Source organism: Monodelphis domestica, chromosome 1 (assembly GCF_027887165.1).
Source record: "Monodelphis domestica isolate mMonDom1 chromosome 1, mMonDom1.pri, whole genome shotgun sequence".
Classification (NCBI taxonomy): Eukaryota; Metazoa; Chordata; class Mammalia; order Didelphimorphia; family Didelphidae; genus Monodelphis; species Monodelphis domestica.
This window is the reverse complement of record NC_077227.1, coordinates 314167992-314188379: the sequence shown is the minus strand read 5'-3', so window position 1 is coordinate 314188379 and position 20388 is coordinate 314167992. Positions and strand designations below refer to the sequence as shown.

Here is a 20388-nt window from a genome sequence, read left to right as displayed (position 1 = left end):
TACATATATTATTTCCCTTGATTCTCACACTCATATGACATAGATGCTATTATTTTCCCCACTTTATGGACAAGAAAACCAAGACCCAGAGAGATATCATGATCATCTTGATGGCATCAGAGGTAAGAGTGTGATCCAGATCTCCCCATGTCCTATGCTACTAACCCTTATACTACCCACCTCTCTGGGTCAGAATTCATATTCTCATCTCTGCCTGGAAAGAATCATAAGTCTTCCTCCCCCCACCCCCTTTTGCTCTACCTATATGTAAATGCTAAAACAATTCTGTATACCTACCTTTTGCCCAGCACTACACCGTCCTCGCATATCCAAGGCTGTATCTCCTTTTAGCATTACGACTCTATAGTTGTAATTCCTCCTTTTGTCAGAAGCTGTTACGTTTTCATCTGTATCAGATCGAATTTCTATATATTCAATATCTGACACAGTGAAAAAGAGTTTGAGAGAAAAAAAGAATGTTTTGTTGAAGAGAACACTGAGTAGTATGGGAAGTATCACAATCAATATCATAACAGTAGCTCCTGACTGCTCTAGGATCAAATATAAAGTCCTGTTTGGCTTTTAAGGCCATTTGCACCCTGACCCCAACCTAATGTTCTAGCTTCACTGAATATTATTCCCTTCCTGCACTTTGTGACACACTAAATTTGCCTGTTTGGTATTTCTATCCTCAGAGCCTAGGACCATGCCCGAATGGGTGTTTGTTGACTGACTGAAAAAAAAATCCTGATTGATTTCAGATGGGTCAGATGGCATAGGATATTACTGGTTTTAAGTAGCAGATATTAAAGTGGAACTCTGGGCTAGGCTGAAAACAAAAAATATTTTAAAGTTCCTTTTAAAATATGAAGTTGATTTTTTTTTTTAAAAAACTGACTGTCAAGTCAGGAAGTATTACTCACATGATGCCAAAACTAAGGTTAGGTAATGGAGCATCCTTTTTGCCCTTTTTAGTTCCACTATCAATTTCCTCATGATGGGTTTTCTCCTTATCTGACTGTATCCATATCTACATTCTTCAAAAGAATATAAGCCCAAACCCTTTTTTCCTGTTACAACTCAGGCTAATTATTATATACATCATAGCCAAATTATGTAAACTATGCTAAGGTTGTGAACAGAAAATGTAGCATTATCTTCTTGGTACAAGATCATACCAAGATAAAATTCTCAGAAAGAAAGGTAATGAGGAAGTAGGAGATAATAATGGAAAGGGAGTAAGAAAGAAGATATGAGAGGAGTAGCAATGAAAGAATTGGACCAGCCCAAAGCCCTAGAAAATAAGGAGCCATCAAAAATGCTTCATCTTAAATGGTATATAACATAGAAATGACTTCATTTTTGCTGGATAGACATATCTGGGGAAGATGACAGGAAGTTTGGAGGAAATTCAAAGGAATGGCTAAAGCAGATCTGTTAACTGTGGAATTAGACTCAAGATAAAGAGTATTAATGAAATAAGTAAATTAAAAATCACCTTGGCCTCGGTAGGTACTTCGCCAGAGATCACGAATAATTTTATTGATTTCTTCCATTTTCATGCTATGAAACTTCATTATTGCACTAAGAAAAAAAATTCACCAGTAAACAAATGAATATTATAAACTTCTCATTACAAAAGAGCCATATAAATTTTATTTCATTTGGCACAAGAATCTCATTGGTCCTCTCCTGCAAAGCTTCAATTGATCAGCTTTGCTCTTGGGACCAGTGAATCAATTAAAAAATGAATTTTATTAAGTCACTTTTTGGGTATATATTATAAACATCATAGAAAATACGTTTATTCCTTTCAGAAGTTTTTACCTAAGATGTTCTAAGTTATTAGAGGTAAAAAAGAAAGATTTTTAGGCACTTCTCCCATTTACCACTGATGTAAAGTACAGCAAGTATTTGTTGAACAGTGCTTTCTGGGGTTGGAACCAGGTCAGGGGAAATGAAGATAGAGATAATTCGAATTTGCAGAACAAGTCTTTGAGTTATCAGCCCCTGTCATGATACACTGAAGCTAAGAAGCTAAGCTAAGAAGGAGAAGAATTCCCCCATAGCTGCTCTTATATTTAAGCATCACAGGACTACAGTTCCCATCACTCCCATCACTTCTTCAAACTAGAGTCTGGGCTGCTAGACTCCTACAGGGATATCTGACTTACCCTCACCAATAAGTGAGGAGTCTCTAATGAGGAGATTCACCCATCTTTAATGCAGATCAAGGAGAGGGCCCACCACTAAACATAAAGCAGATGATCTGCCTGTTCTGCTTACCCTACAATTATTAATAAGAGTAAAGTGGTATGATACTATCAGGATTTCACACACTGACAGAAACACTAAGAAGAAATTTCCATCAGGAAGAAGCAGAAGCAGTTGGCTGCCATGCACTGGCACAAGTTGTTCTAGAATCCCCAGCTCCACTGCCTTCCCTTCTTCACTTAGGCAAAGTCTAAAACGCTTCAGTTTTTTTCTAACCCTCTGATCTAGGCTATCTAAATTTTTTGTCATTTGGAAAACTTGGCCATCTGACAAGCTGTGATGCAGAAGAGATGATAGAGGTTAGAAGATTAAGGTGTTTTAGACACCAAAAAATAAACCTCAGATATCTGTATCTTAACCCCAAATGCTATTTAGCTGTCATAAATCTTCCCTATTTGGTCAAGGTACATTTTCTTGATTTTACTTAGTAACTAATAGCTTCTTTTTTTTTTTAAACCTTTACCTTCCATCTTGGAGTCAATACTGTGTATTGGCTCCAAGGCAGAAGAGTGGTAAGGGCTAGGCAATGGGGGTCAAGTGACTTGCCCAGGGTCACACAGCTGGGAAGTGTCTGAGGCCAGATTTGAACCTAGGACCTCCCATCTCTAGGCCTGGCTCTCAATCCACTGAGCTACCCAGCTGCCCCCCCCCCCCCCCCAATAGCTTCTTAATTCAAAAGAATGGGAAAAATAACTGCAAAACTGAAAGTAATGTCACTAACTGCAATGAAACTTTGCAATGACATGTCACCTTTCAACAAAAGATTCTCAAGTTTCTTTGGACAATTTAGGAATATTTAAAATATTACCAAAGGAAGGCATTATTACTCTCAGGGTAAAATATAATAAAGATATGAGATGGACTTTACTTCCATGGCAAGTTTCTTATCTGATTCACAAAATGAAACTTCACTTTATGCTACTTACTTCGGCAAAATCATTTCATGATCTTTTGATTCACCAGCAAAAGAAACAAGAAATGACTCAACACAAAATACATTTTAAATATTATCAGATGAGGGATTATAATGCAAATTATAAAAAGAACTGGAAAAAACAGCAAATGACTAAAACCCACCCATAGCTTGTTGATGAGGATGCCACCTGTTGCCTCATAATCGCCCACATTTTTTTACTTTTTTATACCCATTTGTAAGATCTTGGTATTCACTCGTTACACTCCAACTTCCAAGCTTCTAAGTACTTTTACTGGGGGGACTGGGGTGTGTGTGTTATTTTTGGGACAATCATGAAACCATGAAGCTAATATTTTTAAATATAAACTTCTTCATTCAAACTTTAAAAAATAAGTTCACTTCCATTAACACTGAAACTCAACTTATATATGGTTGAAATAAAATCCTTTTGTTCCCTTCTTATTCTCATCCTGGACAGGAAACATTACAAGCTTCTTTAGCACTAAAATAAGGGTGGGAGAGGGAGAGACCCTATATGGTTTTTGGACTCAGAGCTATGTGGATATGGAAGTATAATTTAATCATTAGGACTCCAAAGAGAATCTCAGGGAGTCAGTGAGGCCTGATGTGACTTAAACACTTGAATAAATGTTTTGAAGTCTTAAAGAAAAACCATACAATTTAGAATATTGTAATAGGGGAAACAGACTAGCTATAAAACTCAACCACTTTATTTACTGAGTGAATGTAAGGCTGTGCTTAAAGATAAGGGTAAACAGGTAAATAAGATTTTTTCACTTCTTTGGGGGCTTTTACATAGTCTAATAGGAGAGAGAAGATGAATTCATAGACATCTATAATTCAAGGCAGAAAGCAAAGAGCAGGAAGAGACTGTAGAATGCCATGACGATTTGGACGAGGGAAAGATTGTAAGTGTGTATATGTGGGGGTGGGGGTGGGGTTATTAGGGCAGGTTCATCAGAAAGTGGCATGTAGGATTATCAAGATACTGTTAAAAACTAGGAAAGGATAATAATAAAATAAGAGCAAGAGTTAATTTATAAAGCACTAAATGGTTGTAAAGTGCTTTACATAATCTTACTTGACCATCAACAATCCTGGGAAGAAGGTAATGCAAATATTATCACCTCCAGCTGAGTGGAGTCACTAGAGGCAGGGAAACCAGTTGGAAGGTTAATGGTACAGGTACAAAGTGAGGAGAGTCCATACCAGGGGGAGGTTGCTGTGGAGTGAAGAGGTCATATACAAGAGTGGTTGTAAAGACAGAAACAAGATTTGGTAATGGAAATGAGTGAGGGTAAGTGAGGATGACACGATGACACTAAAGTAACAAACCCCAGTAGGGTGTCTGGGAAGATGGAGGGTGTTCTTGACATGTAATAAAGAAGTTGAAAAGAAAATTTGGAGGGAAAAGATAATGTATTCGATTTTGAACAGGCTGAGTTGGAGATATCTACATGTTATCTGGTTTAAAATGTCCAAGAGTCAGTAGATGATGATTAACTGGAACTCGGGAAAGAGATTCCGGCTAGATATGTAAATCTAGGAATCATCTGTATAGAGAAGATAATTGAATATGTGGAAGTTGATGAAATCACCAAGTGAGAAATTAATATAGAGAAAAAAGAGAACAGAGTAAAAGACAGAGCACTTGTGAGCATCCATAGTTAGTGGGTATAACATAGATGAAAAATTAGCAAAGTAGACTGAGGACGGTCAGATAGGTAGGAAGAGAAATAAGTGAGCTGTATTGGGAAAATCTAGAGAGGAAAGAGTACCCAAGGGGAGAAAGTGGTCTATTGTATCAAATCCAGCAGAGAGGTCAAAAAGGGTCAAGTCTGAGAAAAGGCTATTAGATTTGGTGATTAAATAATCATTGGTAACTTTAGAAAAAGCAGTTTTAGTTAAATGATTTCTAGACATCATTCATTTATCTTACTCATTCACAAACATGTATGTAATACCCATTTTGCAAAGTACAGTGCTGGAAATTAGGGAGATAAATTAGGTAAGAAAAGATTTCTGCCTTCATGGAGCTTACAACAACAAGTGGATAAGATATAAATACAAATTGCTGTGATAAACTACATTACATGATTAATGCATTAGGGAATTGCAAAAAAGAGTGCTAATCAAGGCCCAAAGATGAAGGTAATTTCCTTTACAAAGAGCTTTAGGGGCTACTTAAAGAATTCCATCTCAAAGGGTTGTTGCTTGTCCTGTATGTGGTGTATGAAAGGCTCTTTCTATCTTGTAATACAAAAAGTCATGAGGTAGAAGAGAAAATTTGCTTTTTGCTTAGTAATATGCTCCAAATTTGGGTTGAATATTAATTCCTACATTATAGATACAATACGACAGATTTCCCCCTATATACGTATTTAGACTTAAAAGTCTTTGACCGCTGGAGATACTTAGTCTCAGTGATTTTTCAGATGATTACTAATAACAGATACTAATCAGCTTTTCTTAAAAATGCAGGGCTAATTTCCTGCGTTACCTTAAATAGACACAAAAATGCAACACTACACTGAATTCAAGCTTAACTCTAAGAGGGAAAAGAAGGTTAACTAGGGCCATTTTTCTTGAGGAGAGGAAAGCTGCATTCAGTGTTTGCAGGAAAACTTTTATAAAAATGGACTACAGAAGCTGCTGGGTTCCCTTCAGTTCAGTCTAGCAATCAGTCAATGAATTCTTATACTTCTCACAGCATGGCAAGGTTTATAAATATGAGTATGAATCTGTCATCTCTGTCAACCTCTTCCAGCCTAAAATGAAGGATTAAGTACACAAATAATTGTACAATATAGGATACAGTTAAATGACACAAGAATAGTATAAGACAAGATAATGGGTTCAAAAGGGGAAATGGGATCACATATAGATGAGGTTGATGGGGCAAACCTTTAAGAAGGAACCAGCACTTGAAACAGATCTTGAAGAATAGATACAACTTCAACAGGAGAAGATAGGGAGGGGAAGGAGGGGGAGGAAAGATGGAAGAGAAAGGGCATTTTTGAAAGACGAAATAGCAGTGAAAGATGAAAAAGGCAAAGAAATGCTGAAATGAATGGTAGGTTTGATTTGGTTTGAAGGTAGGAGAGTAAGGGAAAACAGGTAGAGATCCTTGAATCTGGCATGAACAATCTAAACTTTATCCTTTAGGCAATGGGAATCACTGAAGTTTTTCTTAGAAGAACATTGACCTTCACCCTTTCCCCAAGTATTTTCTTTGATTCTTTCCTCATCTCACAACTCAAATAATATTTCTCACATCTATTCCTTCTTATTCTTCTCACAAGGTCTCTCATCTACCTAATTTGAATAGTCTCCTAACAAGTTTTACTGCTTCCAATCTCTCTTTCTCCTGCCAATCCATCCAACAGATTTTTGCCACTCCTCACTCTTACTTATTCAACATCACAAATCAGTGGCCAAGTCTTGTCATTTCTATCTCCACAACATTTCATGTGTCCACTCACATAATGATAAATGACACACCTTTAGATCAGGTTGTTCTCTTCCATCATCTGGACCACAGAAATAATGTCCTAATTTAGTCTCCTTACTTTAAATCTTTCTCCACACCAATCTGTCCTCCATATGCTTATCAGTGTTTTTCTTAAATCACAGATCTCACCTGGACCCTCCTTTTCTAAAATTCTAGTGGCTTTTTAGCCACTAAATAGAAATAAATATAAATGCCTGTTTATTTTTTTAAAGCCCTTCCCAACCTAGCCCCACACATACCCTTCCAGCTGTATAAGATAATACTTCCCTTCACGTGTTCTATGATTCAACCAAACTGAGCTTCTTACTGTTCTTCATATACAATACCCCATCTCCCATCTGTATGTTGTCCAGGAAAAACAGGAATCCAGGCATATATTGTGAAATATGAACTGTGTCAAGTGCTTGGAACTGCAAAATAGGACTCGCCTCTGTGAGGAAGAGGCTAGTCAGGAAAAGCTTTGTAGCACCAAAACTTTCTTTCAAGCCTTGAGTCTTCATCTTCACCAGGTATTAATTTCCTTAGCGACCCTCCTTCAAGGAATATGACATCTTGCTAGTTTTTTCTCTCTTGCTTTTCCAACCACATCTTAGGAATATTCTCATATTCAGAGGTTTAAAAACACAAGTATCAACATAGTGCAGGTAACTGGCCACACAGTCCAATAAATTTTACAATAAAAGAAGCCGAGTCCCAGAGATGTTTAGTCTGCAGAACAGTTCGCTTACATAAAATGAGAAATGTCTGCAGTTCATGTACAGGTAAAAATATGAATCTCAAAAGAATTAACAAAAAGAGCAGACAAATTAGAGAAGTGTGTTTTTTCTGAAGAAAGTGGGAATTGGGTCTATAAGATAACACTTACTGGTCCAATGCCTTGTAATAAATGTCGAGGTCCTTGTTCACAAGTTCTGTTGTTCTCATCACAATCATCATTTCTCTGTACTTTTCCTCAGCATCAGAAAACTGTGGTTCTCGCAGTTCTCTCTTAAAATGAATAATTTCTTCCTCATAACCTTTTTGTCGTCCTAATGCCAAACTGTGATTTCTTTTCAGTGTTTCTATTTTTTCTTCTAATGTCTGATATTCACTGTAGAGGGGGGAAAAAATGAAAAATCGCATTAAAGACCACTTTGAGATTTGCAAGAGCTCGAAGTGAAAAAACAGCTAACAATTTAATTTGATAAGTACTTAGTAAGCCTCTCCTCTATGAAAAGCACTGCATTGGGGATAAAACATATAAAGAGGAAACAAAACTGTCTCTGGAACAGATATTCCACTTGGGGGGCCATGGGAGGGGGAGTACACTACTACATTACAAAGAAAGCACTCCAAGGCACTCTTCTAAAGCAAAAATCCACATTTTAAAAAACATCAATATTTTTATGTTAATTGCTATGAATCATGGAATAAATACCACAATCTTAAAACAAAATCAAAATTTCAGGTTAGCCAAAGGTCAACAGAAAGCATAATCAATAACTTACTGACAAGTGGCATAAAATCTCTCATTTAAGATGTATATGCCAGGGGGAGGGATGAGGGATACATATAACCTTATTTGATCTTCACAACATTTTATAGATGGGAGAACTAAGGCTAAGAATCACTTATTAAACACTAATAAATGGCAACCTCTCTCTTAGTTTCCTCTATCTCTAAAATAGGACTAAAAGCATCTATTCCACAGGGTCACAGGCCTATAGAGCACTTTTCAAAATGAAAAACGACATATCAAGTTAACTGTTAAGTTAGATAGCTAGTGACTGTGGCAGGTTTTGAATTCTGGTACTCCTAACTCTAAGTCCGGCACTTTATTAAGCCATGGAAATCAATAAAATAAAAAGTCCACTTGGGTATCTGAATATTTTACTTTTAATATCATATAGAAGGAATGAAATCTATTTACTTTTCCATAAATAATTCTACTTAAATGGATCTGTGAACTTGTCAGCATGAATACTCCCTCCATTGGTATAGTCTACACAGGCTTTCCCATTCTGTGTTACTCTTGTCAATGTTTTTTCCATAATTCTCTTGGAACCTGTCCAAATAATGGAGGCACATCTCTGGGCTATCTTATCACTTGATCTTGTTACACAACAGGCCCACCTATTTTTTATATGTCCCTAATGATGAATGCTAGCTCTTTGACAGAATGTAAGCTCCTTGAGGACATTCTTATCTCTGAACACAGTACTAAAGCATAGTAAGCACTTAACAAATGCTTGTTGGTATCTTTTTGGCATCTCTTAAATGTACGAGTCATTGTTGGAAATATTTTGTGGCCCATTTCTGCCTATCAAGTGTCTTTCACATTACCCATCTACATTACCATTACATGTAATTCTGATTCTTTGGATATCATTATGTTCATGATTCACAAGGTTATAGCATCACCATAATGATGCACAAAAGATAGGTTTTTGTGGCAAAGAAAGGAATAAGATCACTGCACAGTTTTCCAAATACAATGTAGTAGGACTTTTTCTCCCCTCCCCCCGCCCCCAAATTCCAGACCTGGCTTTATATTCATTTGCAGCACCCACTTAATACCTGAATACTAAGAGACCAATTCAATGAGCTCACTATCTATCTGTATAGCATAATCTGGGTGACACACTCTTGGCTTTTTTGGGGAATGTGAGGGGAAATATTTAAGCTGATACCATTCAAGTAAAGATGGATAATCTCAATGAAGAGGCCTAGTCATGTTTCTGGGTATCAAGTAGTCAGCGCAATGCTATTCATGAACAGGAATATATAGAAAACCTTGCTATGAGAAAGAATCTTTTTGTCTGGCATCTTCCATGACGTTGGTGAGCATGCTTCCTTGTTTCATGCCTTGCTGACAATAAAAAAATTAATGAATATTTATTCCATAGTTAAATTATTGAATTAAATGTATGCACAGGAGACACAATGTGTTTGAAGAGAACCTTTATGACTATATTCTTTACAAAGTAGTCAAATACTTTTTTTGGGGGGTAATCAACAAACACCATTTCTTTTCTAAGGTTTTCCCAATGCCCCAAATATTAGGGCTCTCATCAATGTCAACTTTCCTCGTATGTACTTATCTATGTACAGGTTACATTTCCCTGTTAGAATATTACTTCCCTGAGGGTAAAAAGTTTCATTTTTCTCTCTATCTCTAGGGATTAGTACCTACTTATGAAGATTTGTACCTCATCTGTAATGTATAATCTTAGAGAACTACCTAAAAGGGAGAGGGGTGATGGGAGTAGCTGTGAAAAACTGGGAGGCAAGGAATTTGTCTATAGTAATATAGCCAAAGTCAGAGCTTGGACTTACATTTAGGTCTGCCTGATTCAAGGCTGACCCTTCAGCCACTATGCCACACTGCCTTTCTCTTAAAAATGTTTGTTAATTAAATGGAATATCTGAGGCAGCTCAGCAGTTATGGATAGAGAACCAGGTCTGGAAACAGGGGGTCTTGGCTTCACATCTGGCCCCAAATATTCCCTAGTTTTGTTACCTTAGGCAAGTCACTTAATTACCATTGCCTAGCCTTAACTGCTCTTCTGCCTTAGAACCAATTGGTTCTAAAGAGAAGGTACAGGCCAGGCCCAGAGATGGGAGGTCCTGTGTTCAAATCTGACCTCAGACACTCCCTACCTGTGTGACCCTGGGCAAGTCACTTAACCCCCATTGCCTAGCCCTTACCACTCTTCTGCCTTGGAACCAATAACCAGTATTGATTCCAAGACGGAAGGTAAGGGTTAAAAAAATAAAAAAATAAAGAGAAGGTACAGGTATTAAAAATGTTTTTAATATGTATTCTTCAAATTCTAGCTTATTTAGATTTTATGAGAATGTATTGTTCCACCAATCTGAAGTCCTTGTCTGCTTCCAGAGATCTTTTCAATTTGGAGCTCTTAGAATTAAACTGAGCTTCCTTCTTGGTTTTTTTCTTTGCTATGTTCCTTGGCAGTATTTCTTTTTTTAATTCAGAAAATTTTATTTAAGTAATTAATTTAGAATGTTTTCCCATGGTTACATGGTTCATGTTCTTTCCCTTCCCTCCTCCCACCCCCTTCCCCAACGAGCCAACGAGCAATTCCACTGGGTTTTACATGTGCCATTGATCAAGATCTATTTCCATATTATTGATATTTGCACTAGAGTGATTATTTAAAGTCTACATCCCCAATCATATCCCCACTGAACCATGTGATCAAGCAGTTGTTTTTCTTCTGTGTTTCTACTCCCATAGTTCTTCCTCTGCATGTGGATAGTGTTCTTTCTCATAAGACCCTCAGAATTGTCCTGGATCATTGCATTGCTGCTAGTAGAGAAGTCCATTACATTCGATTGTACCACAGTGTATCAGTCTTTGTGTACAATGTTCTCCTGGTTCTACTCCTTTCACTCTGCATCAGTTCCTGGAGGTTGTTCCAGTTCACATGGAATTCCTCCACTTTATTATTCCTTTGAGCACAATAGGATTCCATCACCAACAGATAATACAATTCGTTCAGTCAATCCCCAACTGAAGGGCATCCCTTCATTTTCCAATTTTTTGCCACCATAAAGAGCGCAGCTATGAATATTCTTGTACAAGCCTTTTTTCCTTATGATCTCTTTGGGGTATAAACCCAGCAGTGGTATGGCTGGATCAAAGGGCAGACAGTCTTTTAGTGCCCTTTGGGCATAGTTCCAAATTGCCATCCAGAAGAATGGTTGGATCAATTCACAACTTGACCAACAATGCATTAATGTCCCAATTTCCTTGGCAGTATTTCTTTTTTTTTTTAAACCCTTACCTTCCGTCTTGGAGTCAATCCTGTGTATTGGCTACAAGGCAGAAGAGTGGTAAGAACTAGGAAATGGGGGTCAAGTGACTTGCCCAGGGTCACACAGCTGGGAAGTATCTGAGGCCAGATTTGAACGTAGGACCTCCTGTCTCTAGGCCTGGTTCTCAATCCACTGAGCTACCCAGCTGCCCCTCTTGGCAGTATTTCTTAAGCAAGAGGCTGGGGGCCAACTCACCTTGATATTCCTAGAAATTTCTTCTTGTTTTTAAAAAATAATGTATACTCTTCTATCAACTCAAGAATTTTCTAAAACTATAAGTCTATTTAAAATGCATCAAATTTAATGTTTATCTTAAGTTCCTTGAATTCTTTTTCACTAATTTATTTTAAACAAATAAAGAATAAACTTCCAAAAAAGCACCCACTTTTTCAGCTGTAAAACCTGCATTTGTCCCATCTCCTTTAAGTGCTGCTTTCTTTCTTCTTCAACTTCTTTCAATTCCTCATTTCTCTTCCTCAGAGTAAGGTTATCTTGTAGCCACCTTTCCTGTACCTAAAGAGACAGACAGACAGTAAGTCAAAGTCTGGACAAAGGCCCAATTATACAGGTTATTTCTGAGAGAAAAATATGAATTTTCCTTTTACTTCAAACTACATTATATACAATAATAGACTGGCAAATGAAACACAGATGGCAGTGTGAGATCTTGATTTAAGACCCAGTTTTGTCACTTAATGTGACCCAAGATATATCTCTGGGCCTTAGTTTTTGTCTATAAAAGGAGGCTAGTTCTTTCCAGTTCCAAATCTATGAAATTAAAGTTGACAATATCCTAATGAGAGAGAACCTATACTTTTTGACTTATTTTAACCTGGTCACTCAATAAATAAGCATTTGCTGATTTCATGGCAATGATAACATAAAACATGTTTTTTATAAGCCTTTAGTGGTAATATTCTAACAAGCCACTAGATGGTAATAATACTATTTAGGATCATAGGCTCTTCTAATATTTGACAATGACAGATTAGATGACTAACCTCTCTGGGTTATGAAATTGCTCTCTCCTCTGTCTTTTTCTCCCTGTCTAACCACACTTTTTCAGTCTCCCTTATAAGACCTTAACCAAAATTATGACCACTAATATTTGTTATGCATCTGTTCTGAGCCCTATTCTCTCTTACTTGGAGATCTTATCTGTTCAATGGATTCAATTTTTATTTTTATGCAGATGAATCCCAGATCTACATACCAGCCCCAGGTGTCCCTCCTGAGCTTCAGTCTAACATCAATTGCCTCTAGCACATTTCAAACAAGACAATGCATAGATATCTAAAACTCAGCATGATAAAACAGAATTTATTTTTTCTCCATAAACCCAATCTCTTCCAAACTTCCACAGTTCTGTTGAAGACACCATGGATTCAGTTTTTCAATTCCTCATTCTCCCTCACTCTTTTATCCTATCAATTATCATATCTAGTGCTCTTTGCATTGTCTAGTTTCTCTATGAAAACTGGTACCAAGGGTTTGGGGAGCAGGAAGAAAGGAACAAACAAGAAAAAAAAATGAGTCTCTGTCTCTGAATGAGCAAATGTATCCAAACTACTGTTTGGTCTTCTAGTTAAATGCTATGTAAATGATGTTTCCTGTTTCTGTGTGCAACTGAGTGAATATATTTTTTCCATTCCTTTTCCCTATATGACCATATTATAGAATTAAAATATATTTTATATCACATATTTATTTGTTGAATAGATTTTTTGTTCTCTATTCTTAGTTTTTAAAAAGTCAATGAGGGCCAGCTAGGTAGTTCAATGAAAATGCCAGGCCCAGGGATATCCATCTTCGGTTCAAATCATAATTCCTAGCTATGTGACCTTGGACAAGTCACTTAACCCAAGTTGCCTAGCCTTTACCACTCTTGGTTTGGAATTGACATTTAATAAGTATCAGTTATTGGTTTTATAAGGTAAAGGTTTAAAGAAACTCAATGAGTAAAATGTTTTCTATTTTCCCCTAAAATAAAGGTTTCATCCATATAAGAACTGTCTAATCATCAACCCAAATTCCAAGACTTTCTTGGAATACTCAGATTTAATATGCTCCTCTAACTTTAGAGAAAATATTCCTAGACTCATGATGGTGAACCTATGGCATACATAGCTCTCTCTGTGGGCACGGGCCACCTCCCCCTCTTCCCCACCAACCTGCCAGTCTTCATTACTAGAAAGCCTGAATGACTTGGGGTGGAGTTGCTCCCCTCCCCATCTCCATGCACCTGAGGATATTCCTCATTTCACCCACCCCTCTGCCCAGCTGCCCAATGGGAGTGCTTCCTTCCTCCCCTGTGTAGGGTAAGGGGTAGGGGAGGCTCCCAGTTCTTATTGGGGAGGGACATGGCACGTGATCTCTAAAAGTTTGACAGTCCTAGACCACACTGACATGAGGTAAACATTTTTATTTGAATATAATGCTAATATTTAGTCCTAAGTAAGAAAAAGTTGGTCATTTTCTCTACCAATGCCAATTCCCCCAGTTGTGTCCCTGAACTCATCTCCATCTACCCTAGGACTTTGTTCAGTTATTTTCAATCATTTCTAATCTCTCCTTATTCTAACCAGCTGTCTATAAACATGCTGGACTTTCTCCTCCCAAATTCCTAAAGAGTTGTCTACACTTGTTGCTTCAATGTCTTCCTGTCAGCTACTTATGAATTGGCTTCCTCTCTACTAAAATTGTTCTCTCTATAGTTATTTATCATATTTTAACTGCTAACAGCACTTCCCAGTTCTCTTTCTACTTGATGTCTGTAGAGTCCATAATCAAGTATAGTTTCCATGCAGTAAATCCTTCAGTTTCTTGATTCAGCTCCTCTTGGTTCTTTCTTTGATCATCTACTATCTTCAAACCCACTAGGCTAAGCAATGAGGTTTTATCTTGGGGATTGTTCTCTCTTCATACTTCCTCTCTGGGTGATATCATCAGCTCTCAAGGGTTCAGTTACCATGTCTACATAGATGACTTCCTACTGTGCTAAATTTAATCTCTATCCTAAACTTCATCTTGTCCTCACCAAATGGGTACTTCCACTTGGATGTCCCATCAGCTAGGGGGCTCAGTATTGTGCCTAGAATAAGACCTGAATTAAGAAAATGTGGCCTTAAACCCTCATTATCTATGTGAATCTAGCCAAGTCACTTAAATGTTTGCTTATTTCTTCAACTGCAAAATGGAAATGATAACAGGGTAACTCACAGGGCTGATATGAAGATCAAATGAGATATTTGTAAACTGCTTAGCTCAGTCATATAGTGAGCTATCTAAAGGTTAGCTATCATCTCACCACTCTAAACACACCTACTTTTGCTGAGGTACAACTATGTTCTAGTTACCTAACTATGCAACCTCAGAGTCATTTCTGATTCCTTCCTCTCTTTCACTTCCTGTATACAATCAGCTGCTAGATTTTATCTACTCTACCTCTACAGATTTACTTCCACACATTTGCTTCCTCTCCATTCATATAGTCACTCCCATGGTTCAGACTCCTGTTATCAATCAATTGGACTTTTATAATAGCCTCTTAATAGGTTTCTTTCAAATTGTTCCTCTCTCCACACCAAATATCCATAGTCAATCTTGTCTTCAAATACCCCCAATAGCTCTCTGCTGCCTTAAAAAAATACAATTCTGTAGCGTGGTATTTAAGGCCCTCCACAATCTGGCTCCCATGTACATTCCCAGATCTAGTTCATATTATTCCCTTTTATACACAGTATGTCATTCTATCTTTTTATCTCTGTGCCTTTGTAAGACTGTCCTCCATGTCAGAAATGCCCTCTTCATCTCTGCCTCTTAAAAGAATTAACTTCCTTTAAGATTTTAGCTCAGGTATCACTTTCTTTTTGGATTAATTAATTAATCAATTATTTATTAATTTTGTAAAACATAGAACAATCCTTATTTTAGTGGTTTTTTTTCTCTCCCTCCACAGATGATCTTATATTTTTTGGTTGTGTTGTTTTTCTTCCTCTTGAATCCCCACCATGGCAGTAGAATGTAACTTCCTTGAGGGCAAGAACAATTTAATTTTTGTCTTTATTTCCACAAGATTGTATCAATGACACATGGTAGGGGCTTACTGTTTGTTGAATTGTTGTAAAATTGAAGATAAACTCTCAGCGTTATCAAGGATAATGTTGTATACTTTAATCTTCTAAAATAAGTTTTAATATTGAACCCTTATAGCTAAGACATTTGCCCAATTTTCAAGGGATCATCCCACATCCCTCACCAAAATAGATATTTTCTCTCATGAAAATAAAATTAGGCAAAAAATATGCTGAGTACTTACTTTTTTGCACTAATAATGTAAATTATTCATCCAAGTACTTTTTTACTGTGGCAATTCATTTTTACAAAGATTGCTATAATGAAACCCAGCAATTTTTCTTAGAAGCAAGGACAAAGCTACATATGGCAACAGATTCCAGATCACATTTGCTACTTGTCTTTAAACTGTGACAAACACAACCTCATAAAATGTTAAGAACTTTTTAGAGTAAAGGAAATTATTTCATATTAACCCAGAGCTATGGAAAGGAAAGAGAACAGGGTTCTAGTACAAGTACCATTACTAGACAACTTAATTTCTCAGGTCTTAATTTCCTCATCTGTAAAAGGGAAATTAATAACAACAACAATAATAATAATGACAATAAAATAACATTTACATAGTGTTGTATAATTTGTGAAGCTCTTAACAAATATCTCATTTTTATCTTCACAAAACCCTAAGAGGTTGGTGCAATTATTTTCTTTATTTTACAGATGAGATAACTAAGGCAGATAGAAGTTTAGTGACTCACCCAAGGTCACCTACCTATTACTTAAGACCATATTTGAATTCAAATCTTCCTGCCTCTAGTCTTCTAAGGTCTCTTCTAGTTTCAAGAGTTGATGGTTCTAGCTATTGTCCAAGTGTACCAACATTCTACCCAATTTCACATAGGTAGACATGATTAGTGACCAACTTACAAAAGGTCAATGATTTGTAAATCTCACTGAGTTTCCTATTTAGGTATGTGATTTCTTCAAGTTATATATGTTTTTACACTTTTCATTGAAATCTATAAAATTAAGCATTTTGTTAGGCAGTTGACTTGATTTTTGCAAATTCAATTGAAATATTTTTTTGAGTATTTAAAAATTACAGCAGGGATCCTCTAATAAATTTAACATTTCACTCCTACCCACAGAAATTCCTAGGCCTACAGCCAAAGGAAGTATATAGACAAGCCTCTGGGGGACAATTTTCATAGATAATATTACTGGAAAAGCATTTCCAAAAGAAAGTATGGTTTTATCAACTTATTAGCTGAAATCAAGTATTAAAACATGATTAAAAAAACAAATTCAGGTTGGAAATAGCAGTAGTAAGAGACTAATGGTTGTGTACTGAAACTATATTTGTACTAACAAAAGCAGAATTGCTTTTGAAATTTTATTTAAAGACAACTAGCTTTAGAGTCATTGGCGTTGTGCTCAATTCCTGACTCTATCACTCTCTGTATAGTCTTAGGCAAGTCCCTTAACTTCCCTTGCTTTCAGTTTCCTCATCTATAAAATGAGGGACTGGACTAAATGGCTTCCAGTCCTAAGATCCTATACCCCATGGATCAACATTTTGTTCCTGTGTAAAATATTAACTGTATCAACAGAAAAATGATTTGGCATGAATAAGTATTTACTTTGCAGCAAATTTAAAGAACATATTTAATTTATAAAGCTAGTTCAAACTTTATGATCATTTACATCATCACATGGCATATGCATTACCCACCTTTTGCATATCGATGTCTTGTCTCATTGTTCCCATTTCCTTACTTATCTTGTCTTTTTGTTTTTCACATTCATTTAGCTGACTTATTACATTATTAAGTTCAGCTTCTTTTTGCTACAAAAAAAAAAGTGTCAGTCTATGGAAAATATTCATGAGTTTTAATCATATTCATTATTTTTAAGCCTTAAGTTACCGTTTTGTAGCTGTCTTTTCCATCCTGAATATAGTTCTCAATGTCCTTCATGTAACTAGAGATATTTTTAACCTTCTCTTTGATATCATTTAACTGTGAAAAGACATTAATTCATTAGTTTAGACCATTTCTTAGTATTACACAGACATGTGCAAAACATTTTTAAAAAAGGTTTTTTTCCCTCTTGAAAAGCTTAACGGCATGTCTGGTTATATGGAACACTGAACTATAGCCTAGCTAGGATTAGAAGTTAAGTCTCAGCCTGCCATGTTGCTTTCCACTGGTTAGGTTGCCCAACTCCTCACCTCATAAATGAGAGGAATTCAATCAGATAATCTGAAACTCTGTCAACTCTAACATTCTATAATTCCATAAATTGCAAGATCTAATACTATGAGATATGGTTAAACTTGCCATTATAACTTTGATCCACTTAGGTGAAAATTTTTATTCAATGTAAACATCACCTTTGATATGCTTTTTGGAACAATGCAATTATCCACCATCCTTTTTTATAAGATTCTGTAAATAAGTTCAAAATATCCCAGCTTGATATTGTCTTTGTCAACCACCTCTTTCCATTTCTAATTAAGTCATATGTATGCACATTAGAAATTTTATAGGCTCTTTTAAATGTAAGCTCCTTTAAGCCACCAACAAATTGAGAGGATCCCCTGGAATGAACTTTTGGGAGCATATAGACAAGAATCATAAAGGACAGGCAGGCAAGATGGGCTGCTGTCTACATCAATGGAATAAACTAAATCATTTTGATCGTATGATCAAAAATCCATTAGGGCAGCGACACTGAACCTTTTAGGAATCACACGCCCAAACTAAACCCTTAAGCTGCCTGTGAGCTCCCCACATTACCTCAGACAGTGGAGGAAAGAAGGGCTCTGCCCTAGGCTGCTGGATAGAGGGGTGGGATGTGTGAAAACTGTCCTCAAGCACTATGGAGAGAGGAAAGGGAACAACATCCTCCAGCATGCCAGGGCACGTGTGCCACACCTTTGCCAACATGGTACTTTTTAAAATGAGTCTAACCTCCCCAACTTTCTTATACAGACTGCTCTTTAACATGCTTCTGGCCTATTTCTAGGCCTATGCTCAAAACTCCTCCAGCTTAGTGAATTAGACCCAACAGAAACAGTATTCTGCTGCAAACAAATTCTGCTGCAAAATAGTCTAGAATTCAGGACCACAAGAGTAAGACTTAAGAGAATTTAAGATAAAAATAATTTAAACATAACTATTAGAATCATAGAATGTTTATTACTGAAAGAACTTCAGAGATAATCTAGCTCAACATTGTCATTTGAAAGAGGAAGAAACTCTTCATTAGTAAATGTTCTAAAGTAAAATGTATTCACATGAAAAATATGCACAATCTTTCTATATGAAGCCTTACTTTTTCCTGTGCTGCACTGTTACTTGTATTCTTTTTGTTAATTAATTCTTCTTTTTCTTGCTGCAATTTCCCCAGGGTTGCTTCTAGTGGGCATAGCTGCTCTTTTGAATCCTAAAAGAAAAAAATTTACTACCCATCAAGAAAGAATGGCTTCATATTATTCCGTGATCTTTATGATGAAATATCTCAGAGATGATTCTTAGGGCTAATTTCATGAAGATTTAATAAGTATGCCAGTTTGTCTATGCCTTGGTCTTATTACTCTATACATATCTAATGACATTCAGTAATACATTTATCAGGACTTAGTGAATATAACAACAAACAATTCTGATATTAAATCCAAAAATTTAATTAAATTGGTTCCATCTAACTATGTGCAAAAGAAAGCCTACCCTTTGACCCATCCATACCACTGCTGGATTTGTACCCCAAAGAGATAATAAGGGGAAAAAGGGTACAAAAACATTTGTAGCCATGCTCTTTGTGGTGGCAAAAAATTTGGAAAATGAGAGGATGCCCTTCAACTGGGGAATGACTGAATAAGTTGTGGTTTTTGTTGGTGATGGAATATTATTGTGTAAGAGAATACTATACACAGAGACAGATACACTGTGGCACAATTGAATGTAATGCACTTCTCTACTAGCAGTAATGCAATTATCCAGGACAATTCTGAGGGACTTATGAGAAAGAATGCTATCCACATTCAGAGGAAGAACTGCACATAGTTTGATGGGGATATAGACTCTAAACGATCATGTGGGAGGGGAGGGAAAGAACATGAATCATGTAACCATGGAAAAAAAATACAAAATTAATTAAATAAACTTAATTTTTAAAAAATGCCTACTCTTTGACCCAGCCATACCACTGCTAGGTTTACACCCCAAAAAGATAATGAGGAAAAAGTATACAAAAATATTTATACCTGTGCTCTTTGTGGTAGTCAAAAACTGGAAAATGAGGGGGTGTCCATCAACTGGGGAATGGTTGTTGGAATACTTTTGTGCTAAAAGTAATAATGAACTGGAGGAATTCCATGTGAACTGGAGTAACCTCCAGGAACTGATACAGAGCAAAAGGAGCAAAACCAGGAGAACAATGTACACAGAGATTGATACATTATGGCACAACGAATGTAATGGACTGTCCTATTAGCATCAATGCAATGATCTAGGACAATTCAGAGGACCTTATGAGAAAGAATGCTGTCCATATCCAGAGAAAGAACTGTGGAAACAGAAATGCATTAGAAAAATATGTGGACTTCCAAGTAAGCATGGCGGCAGTCTAGATGCGGGACACTTCCTCTCCCAAGCACCCATCGACATAGACTACCTCAAAAGACTATTAAAACCATTTTCATAAGAACGGAGGGATCCTACAGTAGGGTTCAGCATTGAAGGTATGTTGGATTTGGGCATTTCCACACTAT

At 36.6% G+C, this 20388-nt stretch overlaps 1 protein-coding gene across 2 annotated transcripts in view; it reads right to left on the bottom strand.

The window, feature by feature from the left end:
- The window catches only part of RAD50 (RAD50 double strand break repair protein), a 102271-nt gene that overhangs the window by 9362 nt on the left and 72521 nt on the right, over positions 1–20388 (bottom strand). For both annotated transcript variants that reach the window (XM_001366157.5, XM_007473444.3), the window contains exons 18-24: positions 18951–19061; positions 17540–17632; positions 17347–17460; positions 11926–12053; positions 7588–7812; positions 1499–1584; positions 298–440 (exon numbers count right to left, since the gene is read on the bottom strand). In XM_001366157.5, coding sequence (XP_001366194.1) covers positions 298–440; positions 1499–1584; positions 7588–7812; positions 11926–12053; positions 17347–17460; positions 17540–17632; positions 18951–19061 — 900 coding nt within the window. The remainder of the gene's footprint in view (positions 1–297; positions 441–1498; positions 1585–7587; positions 7813–11925; positions 12054–17346; positions 17461–17539; positions 17633–18950; positions 19062–20388) is intronic.